The sequence below is a fragment of the Hipposideros armiger genome, unplaced genomic scaffold (genome assembly GCF_001890085.2).
Source record: "Hipposideros armiger isolate ML-2016 unplaced genomic scaffold, ASM189008v1 scaffold_205, whole genome shotgun sequence".
NCBI classification, from domain to species: domain Eukaryota; kingdom Metazoa; phylum Chordata; class Mammalia; order Chiroptera; family Hipposideridae; genus Hipposideros; species Hipposideros armiger.
In genome coordinates this window covers 2,456,686-2,474,443 of record NW_017731555.1, presented here as the reverse complement: position 1 = coordinate 2,474,443, position 17,758 = coordinate 2,456,686, and the positions used below count along the sequence as shown (strand labels likewise).

At 43.5% G+C, this 17,758-nt stretch overlaps 1 protein-coding gene across 9 annotated transcripts in view; it reads left to right on the top strand.

Moving 5' to 3' along the window:
* Positions 1 to 17,758, top strand: part of RAPGEF4 (Rap guanine nucleotide exchange factor 4) — a 298,057-nt gene that overhangs the window by 219,138 nt on the left and 61,161 nt on the right. For all 9 annotated transcript variants that reach the window (XM_019653708.1, XM_019653711.1, XM_019653714.1 and 6 more), the window contains 2 exons: positions 14,972 to 15,056; positions 16,829 to 16,889. In XM_019653708.1, coding sequence (XP_019509253.1) covers positions 14,972 to 15,056; positions 16,829 to 16,889 — 146 coding nt within the window. The remainder of the gene's footprint in view (positions 1 to 14,971; positions 15,057 to 16,828; positions 16,890 to 17,758) is intronic.

Here is a 17,758-nt window from a genome sequence, read left to right as displayed (position 1 = left end):
TCAGGATGTCAAAACTGAGCGCATATGTTAAATGACCTTTGGTCAATGACAAACAAACTGCTCTGTTTCTATGCCAGACCGTCATAGCTCCTTTGTCCCTAATGCAATGAAACAGAGGTTGTCAGAACCATAGACCTATACCTGTGCTTGTATGCATTCATTCATTCATGCATTCATTCATTCGGTAACACCTTTTCACCTCATTTTGAACCTTGTGTGCTTTAGATTAAAGACACTTACTTAAGAGAACACCACTGCTCCACTAATGCTCCAAGGCCTCCATTCAGCCAGTGAGATGCTCTCCCCTTTCCATCTCCACTGAAACCCACCTTACTTTCAGTAGCAGCACAGCAGCTGAAATAGAGAGGACTCTGAACTATTTAATCAGATCAATTCAGAAAGAAGGAATTGAGCCACTCTTCTGTTCAGGGAGCTCTACTAACTGCTGTGGGGCATACAAAGAAGCATATGTCACGGTCCCAATCTCAGGGAAACCTTTTCAATAAGGGATGACTTGGCACTTGGTTCTGAAGCCACCACACACGGGCTTATGTTTTTCTGCTGGAAAGGAAATCCCCCTCCACCCTGTAGCCAGTGCCAGCCAGCTGTGGATGCCAGCTCTGAGTCACTGGCTTGGCTGGCCTCCATTTATTAGCAGGTTTCAGCAAGAGTGTTAAACTTCACGTCTTGTGTGACCACTGAGCACTTTCCAAAAGCGAGGTGTACCTCAGGCCAACCTCCCCAATGTCTGCCCCTCACACCAACTCACATAGCCTCTCAGTGCCCCTTTATTTCCTTTCCTCAGGATTCTTCCCCTTTCACTGCAAAAAGGCTTTTCAACATATTTCATTTTCTTTTCACACCATGTCCCCTTTGTCAAAACTTTCTCTTGGGTCTTAATGTCCCCCACCATTGGTTTAAAGGCCTTCCCGTATCCCAGATGGCACCATCAACCTGAACTCTAGAACCATGGTTTTCAGCTCCTTTAGCCTCAAACAAAAAAAAATTATTTTTGTTTTTTTGCCTCAAAATTTTGTTTCTTCAAACAAAAGTTTTAACTAGAAAATCTCAAATATCAAGCGGAAAGCCAGAGCTTCGCTGGCCTAATCATGAGTAATATCCAAGAAATCTTCCCAAGCAATTTATACTTTATCTGCCCTGAAGGATCATCGGGGTGGGGACTTCCAGAACTCCCTCAGAAAGTGGCAAGACGGATGGGATAAGTGTGTTCGAAGCGAGGGGAAGTATTTTGAGGGGGGTTAATAGCAATGTGTCTTTTATTGTAATAAATATTTTTATTTAAGCATTCGCCATATCTTTTGATCACACCTTGTATAGCCACAGCTAATGTACCCTCAGCTCTTAGTTGCTTCAAGGGAGGCAGATGCCATTCTATGCGCAAAGATTTTTGAGCGTGTACCGAAGAGGTTTAAAAAAAAGTAATAAAATGGTTCCTGCCTTTGGGGGAATTTATAATCCAAAGGGAGAGGCACTCCCAAATTAGATTCAGATGCAACCAGCATTTGCTGGGTACCTGCTGTGTGCTAGGCACCATTCTAGGAACATTCATGCTAATTGTTCCATTCACCCTCACGAGAAAGTGCCTGAGAGTTGGTTTCCTGAGTCACCCTTAGAAATGGGATTCTTTGCTTGTGCTTCTTTTTTTCTCTCCTATAGAATTGAATTGCATGATCCTAGGCATCCAAAGATATTTCAGAGAAAAGTATATTCCAAAGATTGGACTTTTCTAGCCTATCACTGGCTGGTAAAGTACAAGTTTCCCCAGAATTCCAAGATACATTATGTTGGGTGCTCTTGTGATTTTCCCATCTTTCTAGCTTTTACAAAACTATAAACATTGGAACTGGGTTGGTAGTTCCTCTTTTGAGTCTGTACTCTTAGGTTTTCTTTATATTGAAATGACAGCCCCCAAGTGATGGGAAAAAGAAGGAGTCTAATTTTATGAGACAGATTTTCAAGTTACACACACACACACACACACACACACACGCATGCACGCACGCGCGCGCGCACACACACACACACGCACACGCACCTTTTTTTTTTGTCTGATAATAACCTTTGGAGCGTCTACTTTATTTATATGGAAGGAAAATAAGCATAGTTGATCAAGAATTGACAGTATCACTGCTGTCCTTGAAGAGAACAGCTGAGCACTTTTCTCCTGGAAACATGAGGTCATGTTCAAAAGTCCAAGAAATGTTGACCTTTTACTGCCCAAACTGCCAAGTCACTAAGAAATGTGGAGGTGTGAGATGCATTGGCTCCATATCGACTAGGGCAGGACACCCTTAATTTTTTCAACTCAGCACAGCTGCATTTTATAACAGTCACCACTGCCAGAGAGGTTGCAGAACTCTGATAATTACTAGGAAAGAAATAACACAATATTCTTTGATGAGAAGATTACTTTGAGAATTTGATTGTATAATGAAGATGTTGCTTTGAAAGGTACTTCCTATTGTTCTGAATCTGAGACTCGCTAGCAGAAAAAAAAAGTGTCACTTGTTTTGACAGGCTACTTAGAAAAATTCTCTGTTTATTACATTAACTGCGGCATTTTAACTGTCAAACTATGAAAGAATGTTCTGTAGTTTAAAAAACAGAATAGAGCTTTGGGGGAAATTTTTTGGCACACTCTTGTTGCTATTGGTATTGGAAAAAAAAACATACATTCTGAATGTGAAATTAGCTTTTTATGTAGTGGCAGGCAGAGTGACTCACAATGCCCATCCTGGTTTCACAGGTGCAGACCTGGCTGGCATTTGGGGGCAAGTGCTATAGAACAATGACAGTTTGACACACTGTTGTTGCAGCCAGTTGACGGGGACATCAAACCTAAAATGAGCTCTCAGAGCTTCTCGTTTTGATTTTGCTTTGTTTATGAGCCTAAAAACAAAAGAGGTTACCCTACAGCAAATAGATACAACATAGACCCTTACCACTAGAAATGTGCGTTCTGGCAATTTGAGCAGATACTTTGGAGAGGGCGCCATGGGCAAAAAGATGAGAAATGACCAGGTCAACAGAATGTTATAAACTTGAAGCCAACTGGACAAAAAGAGGCTTCTAGGAGACAAAGAAGGCTCTTGCCATGCAAGCCCCCCAATCTCTTCTTCCAAGTAAAGTGAGACATTACTGTTCCGCTGTCTAGAATGATCTATGAGAAACCAACCTTAAGGTTGGAGGGAAATGAAGTAAATGCCATTTCCCAAACCTGGTTCAAAGTTGGTCTGCAATTCTGAAATTCCCTAAAAGCCTACAAGCTTACATAGTTGAGAAAGTGATGTCAGTTGGGCCTGAGCAGAAGGGAAAAAAAGAGAGAGAGGGAGGGAGAGAATTGTTGGCGGGTTCTGGAGTCTTTCAAATGGATTGGGAACTCAGAAGCTTAAGTTCATTTATTTCATGTGATAAATTAATGTTTTCTAACATGTGCTGTGGGGCATCAGATTGAAAGAAAACAATTTAAGGTGGTCAAGTGACATGAAAAGATATGTGGGGGGGCAAGCAGGTGTTTTTTTACCAGTCAGTTGACTGCATTAGGCCAGCCCCCACTGGCTGTTCCACACACTTGCTCTAGAGGGCACTTGAGAGGCTGTGTTTTCTCTTAATTAGCAGAGCCTGTTGTAATAGGGTGTTTATTTGTGCAAGCTGTTTTTGAGGGTGTGAAATTTGAAATCCTGATAATTATAGGGAAATTTGCTTCCTCAGAGGAACCCCGATTAGGAAACCTAAAATCAGTGGTGCCTAGGGTTTTGATTTTGGTTGGGATATGCCAAGAGTATGTTCAAAGGATGGTCTATTCTCAAATGCAAATCAGAGGAAAAGAGAAGCATGACTGAAAGAGCCTAATCTTTACAAAATATGAAATTCACTGTGAATTTTTCCCTTCATGGCATGACAAACTTTGCCATTGTCTTTCCTGGAAAGACTGCCTGTGCCCTAAGTGAAAGCTTGTAGAATTTACCAGAAGCAATGATTGAGTTAAGTGGGCCATTTCTTGGGGTTGGATTTGCCTCACCCCTATAAAAGCAATTTACCACTTATCCCTATATTTACATGACCAAGAAACCAACCACTGGATTGCTGCCATGTGGATACAGGTTTGAGAAAGGGAAACATGATATTGCTGCCCATTTACAGTTTAGGGCTTATTATAAGATTCCCTCAAGATTTAATGACTTTATTGTTAAAGTCAATTGGTTCATTGTAGAAATTTTGGAAACTACCGTATTTCCCCTTGTATAAAACGCACCCATTTTTGAAAAATTTGGGGTCTCTGGCCAGCCGAGTGGTGCGTTGGTTAAGAGCTGGCTTGGGATGCCAGAGGGCCCCGGTTCAGATCCCAAATTTGAGGGCCAGTGACACTGCCATCTACAGCTAAGATGCTAAACAACAGCTCGACCTGGAGCTGGGCTGCCGTGAGTCGCCGGCGACTGCAGGTGGGTTGCCATGGGCTACCATGTGTCGCCAGCAGCCAGCATGAGCAGCCAGCAGCCACTGTGAGCGGCTGTCCAGAATCCGGCGACTGATCTGCCTCGCCCGGCAAGAGCGCAATGATGGTGCCAACTTGGGCCAGTGAAGCAACGTCCTCCACAACTAAACTGAAGAACCAAAAGGATAGCAACTTGTCTGTTCCCCTTCCCCCAATTCCCCAATTAAAAAATCTTAAAAAAAAAATGGGGGGTGTAAAAACTGGGTGCGTCTCATACAGTGGTTGTAGATCATTGTCAAGTCATTTAAGAAGCGTGGCATTTCAAATGCCATAGATGGAACTGAGGATGAGGCAATATATGAAGACAGTGATTCATCATCAGCACAGATGAGGACAAGCTAATGGTTGGGAGTTTTGACAGTGATGAGGAGTTGTATGAATTTTATGATGAATAAAACTTGAGTTCAATAACTTTCTGTAATACATTTTTTTTCAAATTTCGGGCCCCAAAATTAAAGCGCGTCTTGTACATGGGAGCATCTTATACATGGGGAAATACGGTACTTAAAATTTGAGCTGAAGAAGGATAAATGACACCTGTAGTCCATCTCTCTAAAATAATTATTATTACAATAACATTTTGGTGCCTATTCCTCTGGTTATGTTTCAATTCCTAACTTGTTACACTTAATAATATATCATGGCATTTTCCTTTAACCTTAAATACTCTTTAAGGGTGGGGTTTTTAATAGGTACATAGTAGTCTATTCTCTGAATGTTCCTTAATGCAATCAGTTTGTCATTGTTGGATGTTTAGGTTTATTCTTCTTAACAGCAGCAAAAAATAATATTTTAGTGTTCTTCTTCTCAGAACAAAGAAAGAACTCCTAGCCTGGCAGGGGAGCAGGGATGGGTGTGGGCCCAGAAAGATGTCAGGAAAGTTCCAACAAGGAACAATAGTTGTTTCACACTGAAGGAGTGCCCAGACCGGAAGTGCTAGTAAATGTGGCCAAGGTCAGCTTGAAGGTCATCTTCTATGCCCTCTATGTACCTTAGATATTATTGTATAGCCATTTTGGACACCACTGAACAGTTTTAAAGGGAGGTGTGGTGTGGTCAGCTTTGCAGTAGGTTTTTCTGCTACCTGTGGAGAATGGGTCGAAAGGACTGGAACTAAAGACAGATGCCAGGTATTATTGAGTTTTATGAAATTAAAGTTAATTATATTTTGGGCTGGCCGAGTGGCATGTTGGTTAAGAGTTGGCTTGGGACGCCAGCTCTGAGCAGCAGGGCCCCGGTTCAGATCCCTGATAGGGCTGCGCCCTCTACAGCTAAGATGGTAAACAACAGCTCGACCTGGAGCTGGGCTGCCATGAGGCGACGGCGTAGGCTGCAGCCCCTGCTGCAGTGGGCTGCCGTAGGCCAGCATGAGTGGCCGGCAGCCAGCATGAGCTGCCATGAGTGGCCATCCAAGGTCCAGCTACCGATCTGCCTAAGCCGGAAGAGCACAATGATCACAATACCAACATGGGCCAGTGAAGCGATGTCCTCCACAACTAGACTGAAGAGCAAAAGGACAGCAACTTGTCTGTTCCCCTTCCCCGATTCCCCAACACTGTCCCCCTCCCCCAATTCCCCAATAAAAATATTTTTTAAAAATTAATTTTATTTTGAGAACTTAATAACAGCATTTGAAATACATGCATTCAACCCAAAAGTCTGCTAAATAAAGTTGAAAGTAATACTCAGCCCAACAGCCCTTGATTCTGGTCTTACCAATTTAACAATTAGTCACCCAACAATCCCAGGTTACAAACCTTTTGTGCTATAAAATGAATTTAATCATGCCTGCTTATGTATGCTCTCCCAGCTTCAAAAGGGGATTGTAAACAACAAATGCAATTATATTTAATCACAGCCAAGATTTATGGAGCACACATGTGCTAGGCACTATGTTCAATGGTTATCTAATTCAGTTCTTTCAACAGAACTATTAGGTAGTTATTAATAGCATCCCCCATTTTATGGATTAGGAAACAGGCTTAGGTTAAGTCACTTGCCTGTATTTATCCCGAAAGTGGTGGACTCAGGATTCGGTCCAGGTCTGTGTGACTCTGGTACCTGTGTTCTCTCCTGTGGTGGACCACCTGTTCTGGGCCAACGAGGATTCCAAATGGCCTCCGGGGTTTATTCTTTGAGCCCTGGGAAAGGAAGATGTCATGGAACTCTGATTTAAAAAATAATGATTACAGACGAATCTCATCTCATTTAATTATTGCCATATAGACCAGACTGGAGTACAAGTGTACCATCAACTGTAGAAAAAATTCACTTCAACCCACTAGTCAGAATTACAAGCAAAACTCACGTATGAATCACACTGTGTAGTTTATATAGTGACCTTTCATGCATCACCTCTTTGAATAACTCTGTGAACTGAGTAGGACTTGTGTTGTTATCCACAATTTATAGATGAAGAAATTAAGCTTAGTAGATGTCGAGTGACTTCCTTAACATCACACAGTAATATGCGTGGCTGAACGAGGAATGGAGCCCAAGCCTGCTTACTCCAAATCCAATGTCATTTTGTCGTCATGGGTAATATCCTTTCCTTCATACTAGGTTGCCTTAACTTGGTCCTCTCTGGTGGATTTGCTGAACAAACAATGAAATCCAAAGAAATATGGATATATCCACCTGACCCTGATTAATTAAGAATTAATTTTTACAACAAAAAAGTAATAATGTATCCACATAGCACCTCCTCAAAAAACGTTTGCGTTTTCTATCTGATGTACATATGCCTCATACATAAAGGCGGATAGCTATACTATCTGATTCCATCCAAATTTGTTTGTTTCTTTACTTGCTGCTAAGGTGTTTTAAAGGAAATACTTATAGTTGCATCTTTAAAAGGTTTAGTGTTAAGTGTCTAATGTGTCCTCATAGTAAACACTTTTGCTGGAAGACTGTTTTTTCTAAACATGAAAACCTCAAATCACATTGTCCCAAAAATACTTAGTACTTGGAGGCCCTGAATTATGAAGTGCTTACCCCATGTTCTGATGGAATTGACTTCAGTTCTCACCAATATTCATAAAGCATTTGCCCTTTACTGCAGCTGTAAACTATTCATTTCTATCTTCTCAAAGAAGGAAACAATTCCCATGTACACAGAACTAAGAAATGCCTAATTGCATCTGATAAACTGAAAATGCCCTTTTCTGGGTTAAAGATAAGGCAAAGGGGTGGTGTAGTGGCAGGGAGGTGAGCAGACCGAGCAGAGAAGGACACTTTAAATGGCCAGCCACCAGGCTCCTGGAATGTCTCTAACACTTAAGGTCTCACTCTTAAGAAGCAAAGGGTCCTGGGAGGTAACGAAAAGAAACACGTTTGCTGGTTCATTAGACAAGGGTGGGAAATCACAGGCAAACTTTCCTATAGGGGAAGTGGAAGAGGTGAGATCCTAAGAGAGTTGGAAAATTATCCAAGTTTGAGAAGTGACTTGTAAGCAGGAGAATCAGGTCTACTGAGGTGGAGTGTTGCAACAAATCGAAAGCATTTTCACCTCCCCTCCCCCGCCCCCTGGAAAAATAATATAGCACTTTCCTTATTTTGAAGCTTGGCTATGACTTACGGAGATATTTATAACGTTGACTTTTCTGGGTATTTTCTCCATGCACCACGGAGTAGCTCTATTAGGTGACAGGCCTAGATGAACTGGGTTATCTACTCACGCACCTGCATGTCTTACTACTGGCCATGCCATCTTGCTGCTTGGTGGCGGGACGAATCCCTCATTTTATCCACGTTCCAATAGCTGAGGAGCTCCATCTCTGACCTTGATAAATTCTGGGATGAAACTATATTTACCAGCAGCTTCCAATATCACCTGAACCCTCCCATCCTTTAATGTATAAACTGCCTCTCCATCCATCCCCATTTATTATCTTGTCTGTAACTAGACATTGCTGCCAGAATGCATCCCCTGCAGAAACTAGGCCTTCCCACAGCGGGATCCAACAAATCCACATCAATGTGGCACCACGCAGGTTTGTAAAGAAACGGGGATGCCTAATATCTCTCCCTGTGACATCTGGAGCAGGACAAGTAAAGACCAGGTACATCCACCGGCTGCCACTCAGAGCAGCCGGAGAGTCAATTCCCTTCCCCAGCCTGTCGGTTACTCTGTGAAGGTACTCGGGGCACAGTGTTCCCTTGACTCTTGAAAGCCAAACTGCCTTCAGTCCTTGGGACCCTTTCATTACTGTTTGAACAGGCTGGGAGCTGATGTGCAGAATCTCTTCTCTGCTTTTCCCTCTCGCCTCCGTAAAGACCAAAGCACCAAAGGTGCTTAATGCCTCTGTTTGCCACGAGAAACCCGCTTTTAAAGGGTGCCTTTGTTCAGTGAGTGTGATGGGGAAGGCTCCGTTTTAGATGTTATCGGGTGCTCTTTCAAGGGGTGAGATAGAGGAACAGGACAACCTTTGTCTGATTCAAGAGGAGGGAGGTGAGTCTTCTCTACGACACTAGGTGGCACAGCCGCTCTGAGCTGGTGGCCTCAGGAGAGGCCAGGCTCGTTCTCTGTTGCTGCTGCCACAGCCCTGAAGCCCCATCTGGGGTGGGAGAGGGGCTCACGTTTTGATTCACTTCGGTGGGGACAGGCTGCTCCATCTGGCGTCCTCCCTGAGACTTCCCTCAACTTTCAATCCTAGTGACATGTCGAGGCCCCGGGCAGCAGTGAGTTTGCTGGTAGCAAGCTGCTCGGGACTGCTTTTGTTGCTTTGCTAACGGTGAATATACTCATGTTTTAAAGTAAGTCTCTTCACGCCTTGCAGTCCTGACTTCTCTCACCTCATTAAAAAAGTGCTGTACACAGGACCAAAAAGTTCCGGCTACCTGGGCAGATTGGCAAATGACAGTGGCCTGCCCTGTGGATATTTGACCACTTTAGACCTGAGGGTTCATTCTTTTTCTTTCCTTTTTTCCTTTTATTTTGAATGTTGTTTAGGACTCAGACTAAACTGTTTTTAGGCTTTGTTCCATTTTGTTTCAAACGGCTGGCATAGGTTTCTCCATAGGATCCAGCGAGTCTCTGTGGGATTCTTTATTTCTCTGCAGTGGTTATGGATGCGTGGAGGACCAGGGAGTAGAATACGCTGCCACATGGGTCTCTGGACAGGTGTGGTGGTCATGCCCCTAACAGAGCCGACCCTGAAGGCAGTGGGGGCCATGTGTCCTGGCAGACTTTGCTCTGTGAGAGGCGTGAGGGGGAGCAGGTGGGCTGAAGCCCCACCCCCGCCCCCTTCCTCTCACTCCTGGCCAAACTAAGGAGGATTTCCCTGGAGTGGAGCCTCTCTGAGCATTTCCCTCCTGGGAGACCTGCCACTCCTTTTCCTCCTTTGGGTCTGGCAGGAAGGCCAGGGCTTTCACACGCTCTGTTCTGCTTCTCTCTCAGGCTCCTCGCTGGGCATTTGTCTTAGAGAGCAGGTCTCAGCCTGGCGGTAAACTCTTGCCACTGCCTGCTGCTCAGTGTGAGGTGGGGCAGAGGGGGCCCGACTGCCCACTGACCCGAGAGGAGCAGTCACGGAACTAACCACTCTGAACCCTCTCCTGCTCTTATCTTATCAGCAGTCGTCCTCCTCCCATGGTGGTTTTCTTCTGTGAGTGTTGAGCTGTGGCTGCTCCCAGTCATTTCTCAGACATTTTATTTCTATAGGCTTTCTGTCATCCAAGAATTCCTAGAACTCTCTGGTCAGCTGATAATACTATTTTGTGGTTTGTGGTGGTGGTGGTATTTGTTTGTTTTCAGTGCAGTTTTTGGGTTTTAAAATGTCTTTCGCATCTTTAGCATGGCAGACAAAAATCCAGCCATAAAAGGGCTCAGCCCAACAGGTGCTGCTTCGCCTTTGATCCTCATCTCCGTCCAGGCCCCTCTGATGTTGACTTAGCTAGGCTGAGTAACTTCAGCTGGTCTAAGATGGAATTTCTTCCTCACAGATAGATGAATAAATCCATAATCCTTCAGAAAATATATCTTTTCCATCATTTTACAGGATTTAGAGTAAGAGGTGAGATCCAACATTTTCATCCTATCTCCTCCCACCACTAATAATTAATTATTTGCCATGACACAAGTTCGTGCTGTATCAAAAGTGAATTGTGTTATGGGCACCTTGTCTTACTTGACCTTTAATAGGAAGGATAACAGAGCATAAGCCCCATATGTCCCAGGCCACAGAACAAGGACTGGTCCGTGCTATTGCTACCATCTCCCTTGGGCAGACCCTGAATTCAACATGAATTGTGAGGACTCATCTGATGAGCCATATTAAACATCCACCCTGATAATAATGCCATATATGATAAAAATGCTACATTTGTGCCATATTTGTGGTGTTTCAGTGCTTCATGTATATTAACTCATTTGGTCTTTACAACAGTTCTGTTTATTATTCCCTTTTATAGATGCAGAAACAGGGCATTAAAGCAATCAGGCACCTACCGTGTTTCCCCAAAAATAAGACCTAACTGGAAAATAAGCCCTAGCATGATTTTTCAGGATGCTCTTAATATAAGCCCTACCCCAAATATAAGCCCCAGTTAAGATCATCAGCCAGACATAACTAAATAAATGTAGATTTTTGTACATGAATAAATGAATAAATGTAGATTGTTGGAGCAAAAATTAATATAAGACCCAGTCTTATTTTCAGGGAAACACGGTAGGAAGTTCATGATTTAGATCTCAAACCCAGTTTCTGCTTCTAATCCAGAGTGCCCTTTGCGCTACCAGATGTTACGTCTCTTGAGAGAAGAGCAGTCTAGAGTTATGGATATGTAAGCAAATAACATTCTTCACAGCATATTGTAATTACCACAGCAGGAGGACCATGTGCCATGAAGAATAAAGGTTGGAGAACTAGTATTACCCAAGAGAGATGACATCTGAGCTGGGCGTGAAGCAGAAAAAAATATTCTAGGCAAAGAGAAGAAGCATGTGAAAAGTCTCGGAGGCATGAAAAAGCCTAGCGTGTCTGAGGAATGGAGAGATGTCTGGCATGGCTGGAGAGAGATCAGAGCCCTGAGGGAAGGTGTGAAGAGAGGCAAGACAGACGCGTCTGGAAAAGGACATTGAGATCTGCTTTTGAAGAGCCTTGCGTGATGACGAGGGAGTGCTCCGAGACAGATTGAGTCTGTGCACTCAGGGGTTATCTGGGAAGAAATGACCAGGAAGCTCTCAGAGCTCAGAAAAAGGATCTGTTTGAAGATAAAGATTTAGGTCTCAGCATTATATAGATGAAATGCGTGGATTTTTCCCAGGGAGAGAAGGCAGCACAAAATGGAAACAGGGAATGCAGAACCTTGGGACACAGCACAATTCAGGAGATGAACAAAAGAACAACAGACCAAAAGAGATATTGGGAGAAATGTTTAAGAAAGCAGGAAGAGAGGCCAGGAGGGCAAAGGATGGAGGAGAAGCGAGCTTCAGGCAATGCTCGGTGGAGTGGAGCAGCGCAAGGCTGAGTGGGTTTCTGAAACAGCTCGACTATTGCTGTCCTTGCCTCTGTTTTTCCACGCTTTGGTGCAGATCCTGAGTCTGCCTATAATGGCTCCAAGGACAGCCTTGAACCGCTATGACCAATGTTTAATATGCTGCATTGAGGGTCTGACTGAGTTCTTTATCATATCTTTTAACTCTTGGACAGTACATAATCATTTTTTTTAATATAATGGGATTTGTAGGTTCTAAAGATTTTTAACCTATACGAGTTGATCAGTATGGATTTCATATTGATATTACGTAAACACTCTCCCTAAACTCATAGAGATCTGCTCCCAAAATGCCAACTTTGAGATTTGAGAGCAAAATTCTAACCCTTTCTTTTCCCAGCTGAGTTTTCCTCCTCCCTCCAAAACAGCCTGTCCCATGGAGGTGAGAACAAGCCTTGGCGGCTGTTTTCTCTTTAGCCAGGCTTCTATGAGGGTCCATGCTATTCGCAGCTGATGTCAAGTAGCAAGAACAGCAGGGCAGCTCCTTGTGTTGAAGAGCCGTAATCCTATTATGCCTACCTGAGACTTTCACCTCAGCTGCCTCCATTGTAGTAGAGAGACTGAGGTGACTCAATTGACTTTTAAATCCCCAAGGATCTAGTTTCAAAACCCCCATGTCTAAGTCAAGTAGGAGATTCGGCCCCCTGCTGAGAAGGCCTGGCTTCTTCAGAGCCCTGTGCCCATAGCTTTTGCTTTGGTGTCTTGGGGGGCCATACTTTCTGAGTTCCACCATTAAGCTCTGGATTGATGCTTGCGTCCTTCAGTGGTGATCCTCGGCAGGAGGTGACCCTGGTTGGCATCTCCCTGGGTTACGGTCCTGGATTTAGTGCCTGTCTTTGTATGGTCAAGACTAGGGAATATATCCTCTGTTGATGCTATAAGAGAAGGATTGCTTTTGTTCATGTTAGAACTGTCCTTGAGAAGGTAAAGGGAAGGTGTGCAAAGAGCTTTCTTCCCTATTAGCCTCCACTTGATCTGTCATCTCCCCCGTATTATAACATAGTTGCAAAATTATTTAATTAACTATTTTAGAATATTTACAATTCAGTTTTGATTGCTCGGAGCACTTATCTCATAATTAAGTAAGTTTCGGATGTAATTTGCCGGCCCAGAGGCACTTTATTTGTAAGTTTAGCTTCTTGTGCAAGCGTTTGAGTTTTGAATATCACTTTGCTGGATTTTTCTTTTAACTTACACAAATAAATATGCTGGTGCTTTCACATTTGTTGCTTCCTTTAGCTCTCACATCTCTCTTAGGAGGGTATTGTCCTCAGTTTACAGATGAGACTAAGGCTCTGATGTCACACAGGGGTTTTGAAACGAGGATCCTTGAGTATTTAAAAGCCAGTTGAGTCACCTCAGTCCATCTACTAGTGAGGGGTTGCACTAAGGCTAAAACACCATCTTGAGACTCGAAATCCAGTGCTCTGTCAGTGCATCACCACTCCCTGAATTTACTTGACCAAGAACACTTTTTTTTTTTTTTTTTAATTTTTTAGCTGAGCCATCCCGCCACCTGTTGGCAGCTCACGGCTGCTCAGCTCGGGCTGACTCGAACCACTGTTGCTCAGAGCTCAAACTCTTGAGCNCGGCTGCTCAGCTCGGGCTGACTCGAACCACTGTTGCTCAGAGCTCAAACTCTTGAGCGAGCTCTTAACCAACTGAGCCACTCAGCCGGCCCAAGAACACTTTTTAAATGTAATTAAGGATGGAACACCATCAGTAGCTCATTAAGGTTTAAATGTTTAATATACAGTAGCATTCATAATACCATAAATTGTTGACATTTTATTGGGTTGTTGGAAAAGTCATGACACATTTTTGCAACGAAAAACATAGAAAAATACATCATGACTTTTCAGACATCCCAATAGAACAAAATGCATAAAATACAATGGTGATTATGTAATAGGTAACATACACAAATGCAACAGTTAGCTGAGAGCAAATGTTGCCTGCCCATCAAGTGGAGATTGACTTCCTAATACTCTCAGAATTAAGAACCAATTTGTTTGTTTTTAAGTTTCAATAACATATTAGTCAGGGTTCCTTATATTGCAGAAAAATAGAAAACCTACATTACTGACCAATCATATCTATTATCATTGATCTATAATTAAACAATATTAGTGATTACAGAATAATTATAGACATGAAAGATGATTAGTAACCCTCTCTGTTCCCCAGTGTCAAATTGTCCATAACACCCCCATACCCCATCCTTCAAGGCAGATTATTGGATACCAGTTTTATAATAAATTATAGGGGAGAAAAAACTTAACTAGTACGCTGATTTATATCTCATGGAACAGTGGTCATCCATGGAAGAGAGTTTGGGAAATATAAGTGGATACCTCCCTTCTTTTCCTTTCTTCCCAATCCCAGACATATGATTTGCCTTCTGCACCTCTCATGCCCTCACCTCCTCAGGGACAGGTAAGAAAATGCGGAGTCTGTGTACATCCTCTATTTGAGTCCTGTGATAAAAGCATATTACATAACCCAAAACATAGTGACAACAGCGTTATTATCCTGTTAGGCTAAGCTGCCACAGAAAATCTCAAGGAATGTGGACCAGTCATCCAGTAATGAAACCAATTGTACCTAGTTGTGTTAAAAGACAAGTTTTGTTGTTATTAAGATGGTAATGAAAAGCAATTTTTTAGAGCCATCATCTACAAAGTGAGAGATAAATTAGCCAACGACAGCGTGAGCGGAGAAGCTCTTCCCTCTGCGGTTGGAAGGGAAGGGGGCTGTGTGCGCAGTCTTCCGATAAGAAACACATTCATTTCAAAAATTCCTTTAAGGGTTACAATGGCATAATCTCCCCCTCTGCCAGTGTATCTTTTTATACAGATTTCTCCTGAGAAACCTGTGAACACGTTACTGACCCTTGAATCTATTTCAAGCTTTAGTGATGAACTGTTTCTCATTATTTCTTTGTTACTTTCTTCTTTGTAGACCTGGCCAGAGGACCGTGGATGATCTAGAGATTATCTATGAAGAGCTCCTTCACATTAAAGCCTTATCCCATCTTTCTACCACAGTAAGTGGCCTCTGACTGGTCACGGTCAGAGGGACTTCGATTTAAACGTACTGTTGGGACTGGAGGAGAGTATTAGGGCATGGGGGAGGGGCAGGTATATCTGAGTTCTACCTCATAAATCACCCCTACTCTTTCTCATGAGATGCTCAGGAAGTTACACCCAAGAACAATCAGTGAAAGGGAATCAAGTATTGTCACATTGTTCTTAGTTGCCCATGAGCCCTAAACCCCAAAGCAGTAAGATGTGAGTAGGATTGGAACTTGTGCTTCATCCATCCAAATAGGAATCTTGGAATCTGCACACTTAGGCAAGAGAGCCAGTCCTTAAAAGGGAACCTGAAACCCTTCCATGAACTACAGAGCCAGAGAGAGGAAGGAGAGGAATGAAGATGGCCTGTCCTGGCCCACGTGTCCAGCTTTGCCCAGGTTGGCTGCCCTATTGAGAAAGGAGGCAGAAGGTTCAAGAGAGCGTGACTGTAGATAGGTTAGGACACGTAGCAGTACCCACTAGTGAAAAATGGTCCGATGGCTGTATCTGACTCTGAACTTTTATGTGATTAGGATATTTAGGAAGGCGAATTTAGAAAATTGGCCTCTGAATAGAGACAGAAACACCTCCCATAGAAGGAACATAGGAATAGGATTTCCAGGCAACACAAGTCTCCCATATGCTAATAATTCAATAATAACAGTAAAAAGTTGTTTCAATAGTAACAAAAAATGTTCATAGATTATATACCCTCAGCAATATCTACATTCCTAACTTGCCTTCATTCCCAGATCACTAGGTGATGCTATGCTCTCTCGTCGTAGCAGTGTCTGTGTTCCCTGCTCTGGGGGGCAGGGCTCAGGTCTCTGCTGAGAACAGTGAGGCATTTGCCACAGCCCCAAGCAGAAGGGTTCCGAACCCTTCCCCTTTCAACCAAACAGAGCTGCCTTCACATCCCTCCCTGCTGCACTACTGGGAGTCCAGAGCTTGCTCACCTCCATGGAGAGGTGTGGCCCAGCCCAGGCCCCGCTCCAGCCCACCACTGCCCTGTCATCCTCACTCCATCCATGGTTGGGTGTGTGTGTCAGGGGTGGGAGGGAGCCCTTGCCTATATAGTTCCCACAAGCTCATGCTGTAGAGGAAAGTGAGGGAAGACCCCGTTCCCTACCTGTGCTCCAGCTCCCCAGCATGCCTCGCTTCTGAGTTCCCCAGGTGGAGTTGAGAGGATTGTGGGTAGTCTCCTCTTCACCCTTAAACTCCAGACACCAAGCACTGGGGAAATCTCAGGTTACTTGGTTCTTCAGGAGCTAGAGCCATATTTGGGACCATAATTTGGAATTAAAAAATTTGTTTAGTTATCTAGGAAATAAATCTGCTCACACATTTACGCTTCATTACTCAACTTCAAGATACTGAATTTTCCATGTTTGCTGTGATGCATTATGTGGGATGCAGGGAAGGGGCTCTGATAGCAAAAGAGTCATGTGATATCGTAGATGTTCTCACCCAAGACAGAAGTCGGCTAGTTCATACATGTGAAACCATGTTTTAAATGGTCTCTAGGGGTGTTGTCTTATATGAATCAGCTTACAAAATAGCTTTTGTAAGAGCTTTAAGAATCTAGTGGCAAATCTAGTGCGAGTGGGTCTAGATGAGAGCAGCAGCCAACAGAGCCGGAGATGGTTGTGTGGAAAGAAGGGTACAGTTAGCACTGAGTAAAAAGGGAATGTGCCTCCCCACCCCCAAATCTTGCATTTCTCTTTCTTTCTCATTTTTTTTCTAGGTGAAACGGGAGTTAGCAGGTGTTCTAATCTTTGAGTCTCATGCCAAAGGAGGAACCGTGTGTAAGTGAAAGTTGTCACAGGACATTTCGCCGATGACACGGGAGCCTGCTGCAAATGCTCCCCTTTCTTGGGCCTGGGTCAGACTTTGCAGGACTTCCAGTGGCACTTTTGTTTTGGGGGACCCGTGATCACTCCCAGCACATGTCTGTTATTCTGCAACATGGTGGTTTTCTGGTACCAACGTGGGAGCAGTTACCAGCCTGCATCTCCACTGGCTCCTTATTTACCGGCTCAGGCAGTGTTTAAAAGGGGCGGGATGAAGTTGCTGCTCTGCAGGCAGGACCCTAGGCAGCACCCTTTCACAAGGACCTCACTTCAGTTTATGGCTTAAGTAGAGCTAATCCACCTCTTGAGATTGCTAGTTAGAATGATAAACTATCCTGTTTTCTTTTTCTTCTCTCACTTCCACCATCAGCTCCAAGCCTGAGAGAATTTCTTTGACCCAAATATTTATAAAGTACTAATATATAGGATCTCTCTAGAATCCAGGTTGTAGTTTAGTTCTATCATCATATTTGGAAGGAAGAAGCTGAAACTTGGTAATAATAAATGTGAACAGAATTATGTAGGCTAGCATTTCCCACTAGCCTGCAAAGTCCTTCTTGAAAAGCAGGGTTAGTGGTCTACTCAGGTCAGGAAATGCCACCTTCCCCTATCTTTCTTGGAGAACCGTAAGACGCATCAGCATGCTAAGGTTCTCAGAAGTTCTGCAATAAAAAAAATGTTCACTCCATTTCAAATGATGCTCCCTAAACCTAGTGAAACATAGAACACTTTTTTTTTTAAGATTTTTATTGGGGAATTGGGGGGATGGGAACAGTGCTGGGGAATTGGGGGAAGGGGAACAGACAAGCTGCTGTCGTTTTGTT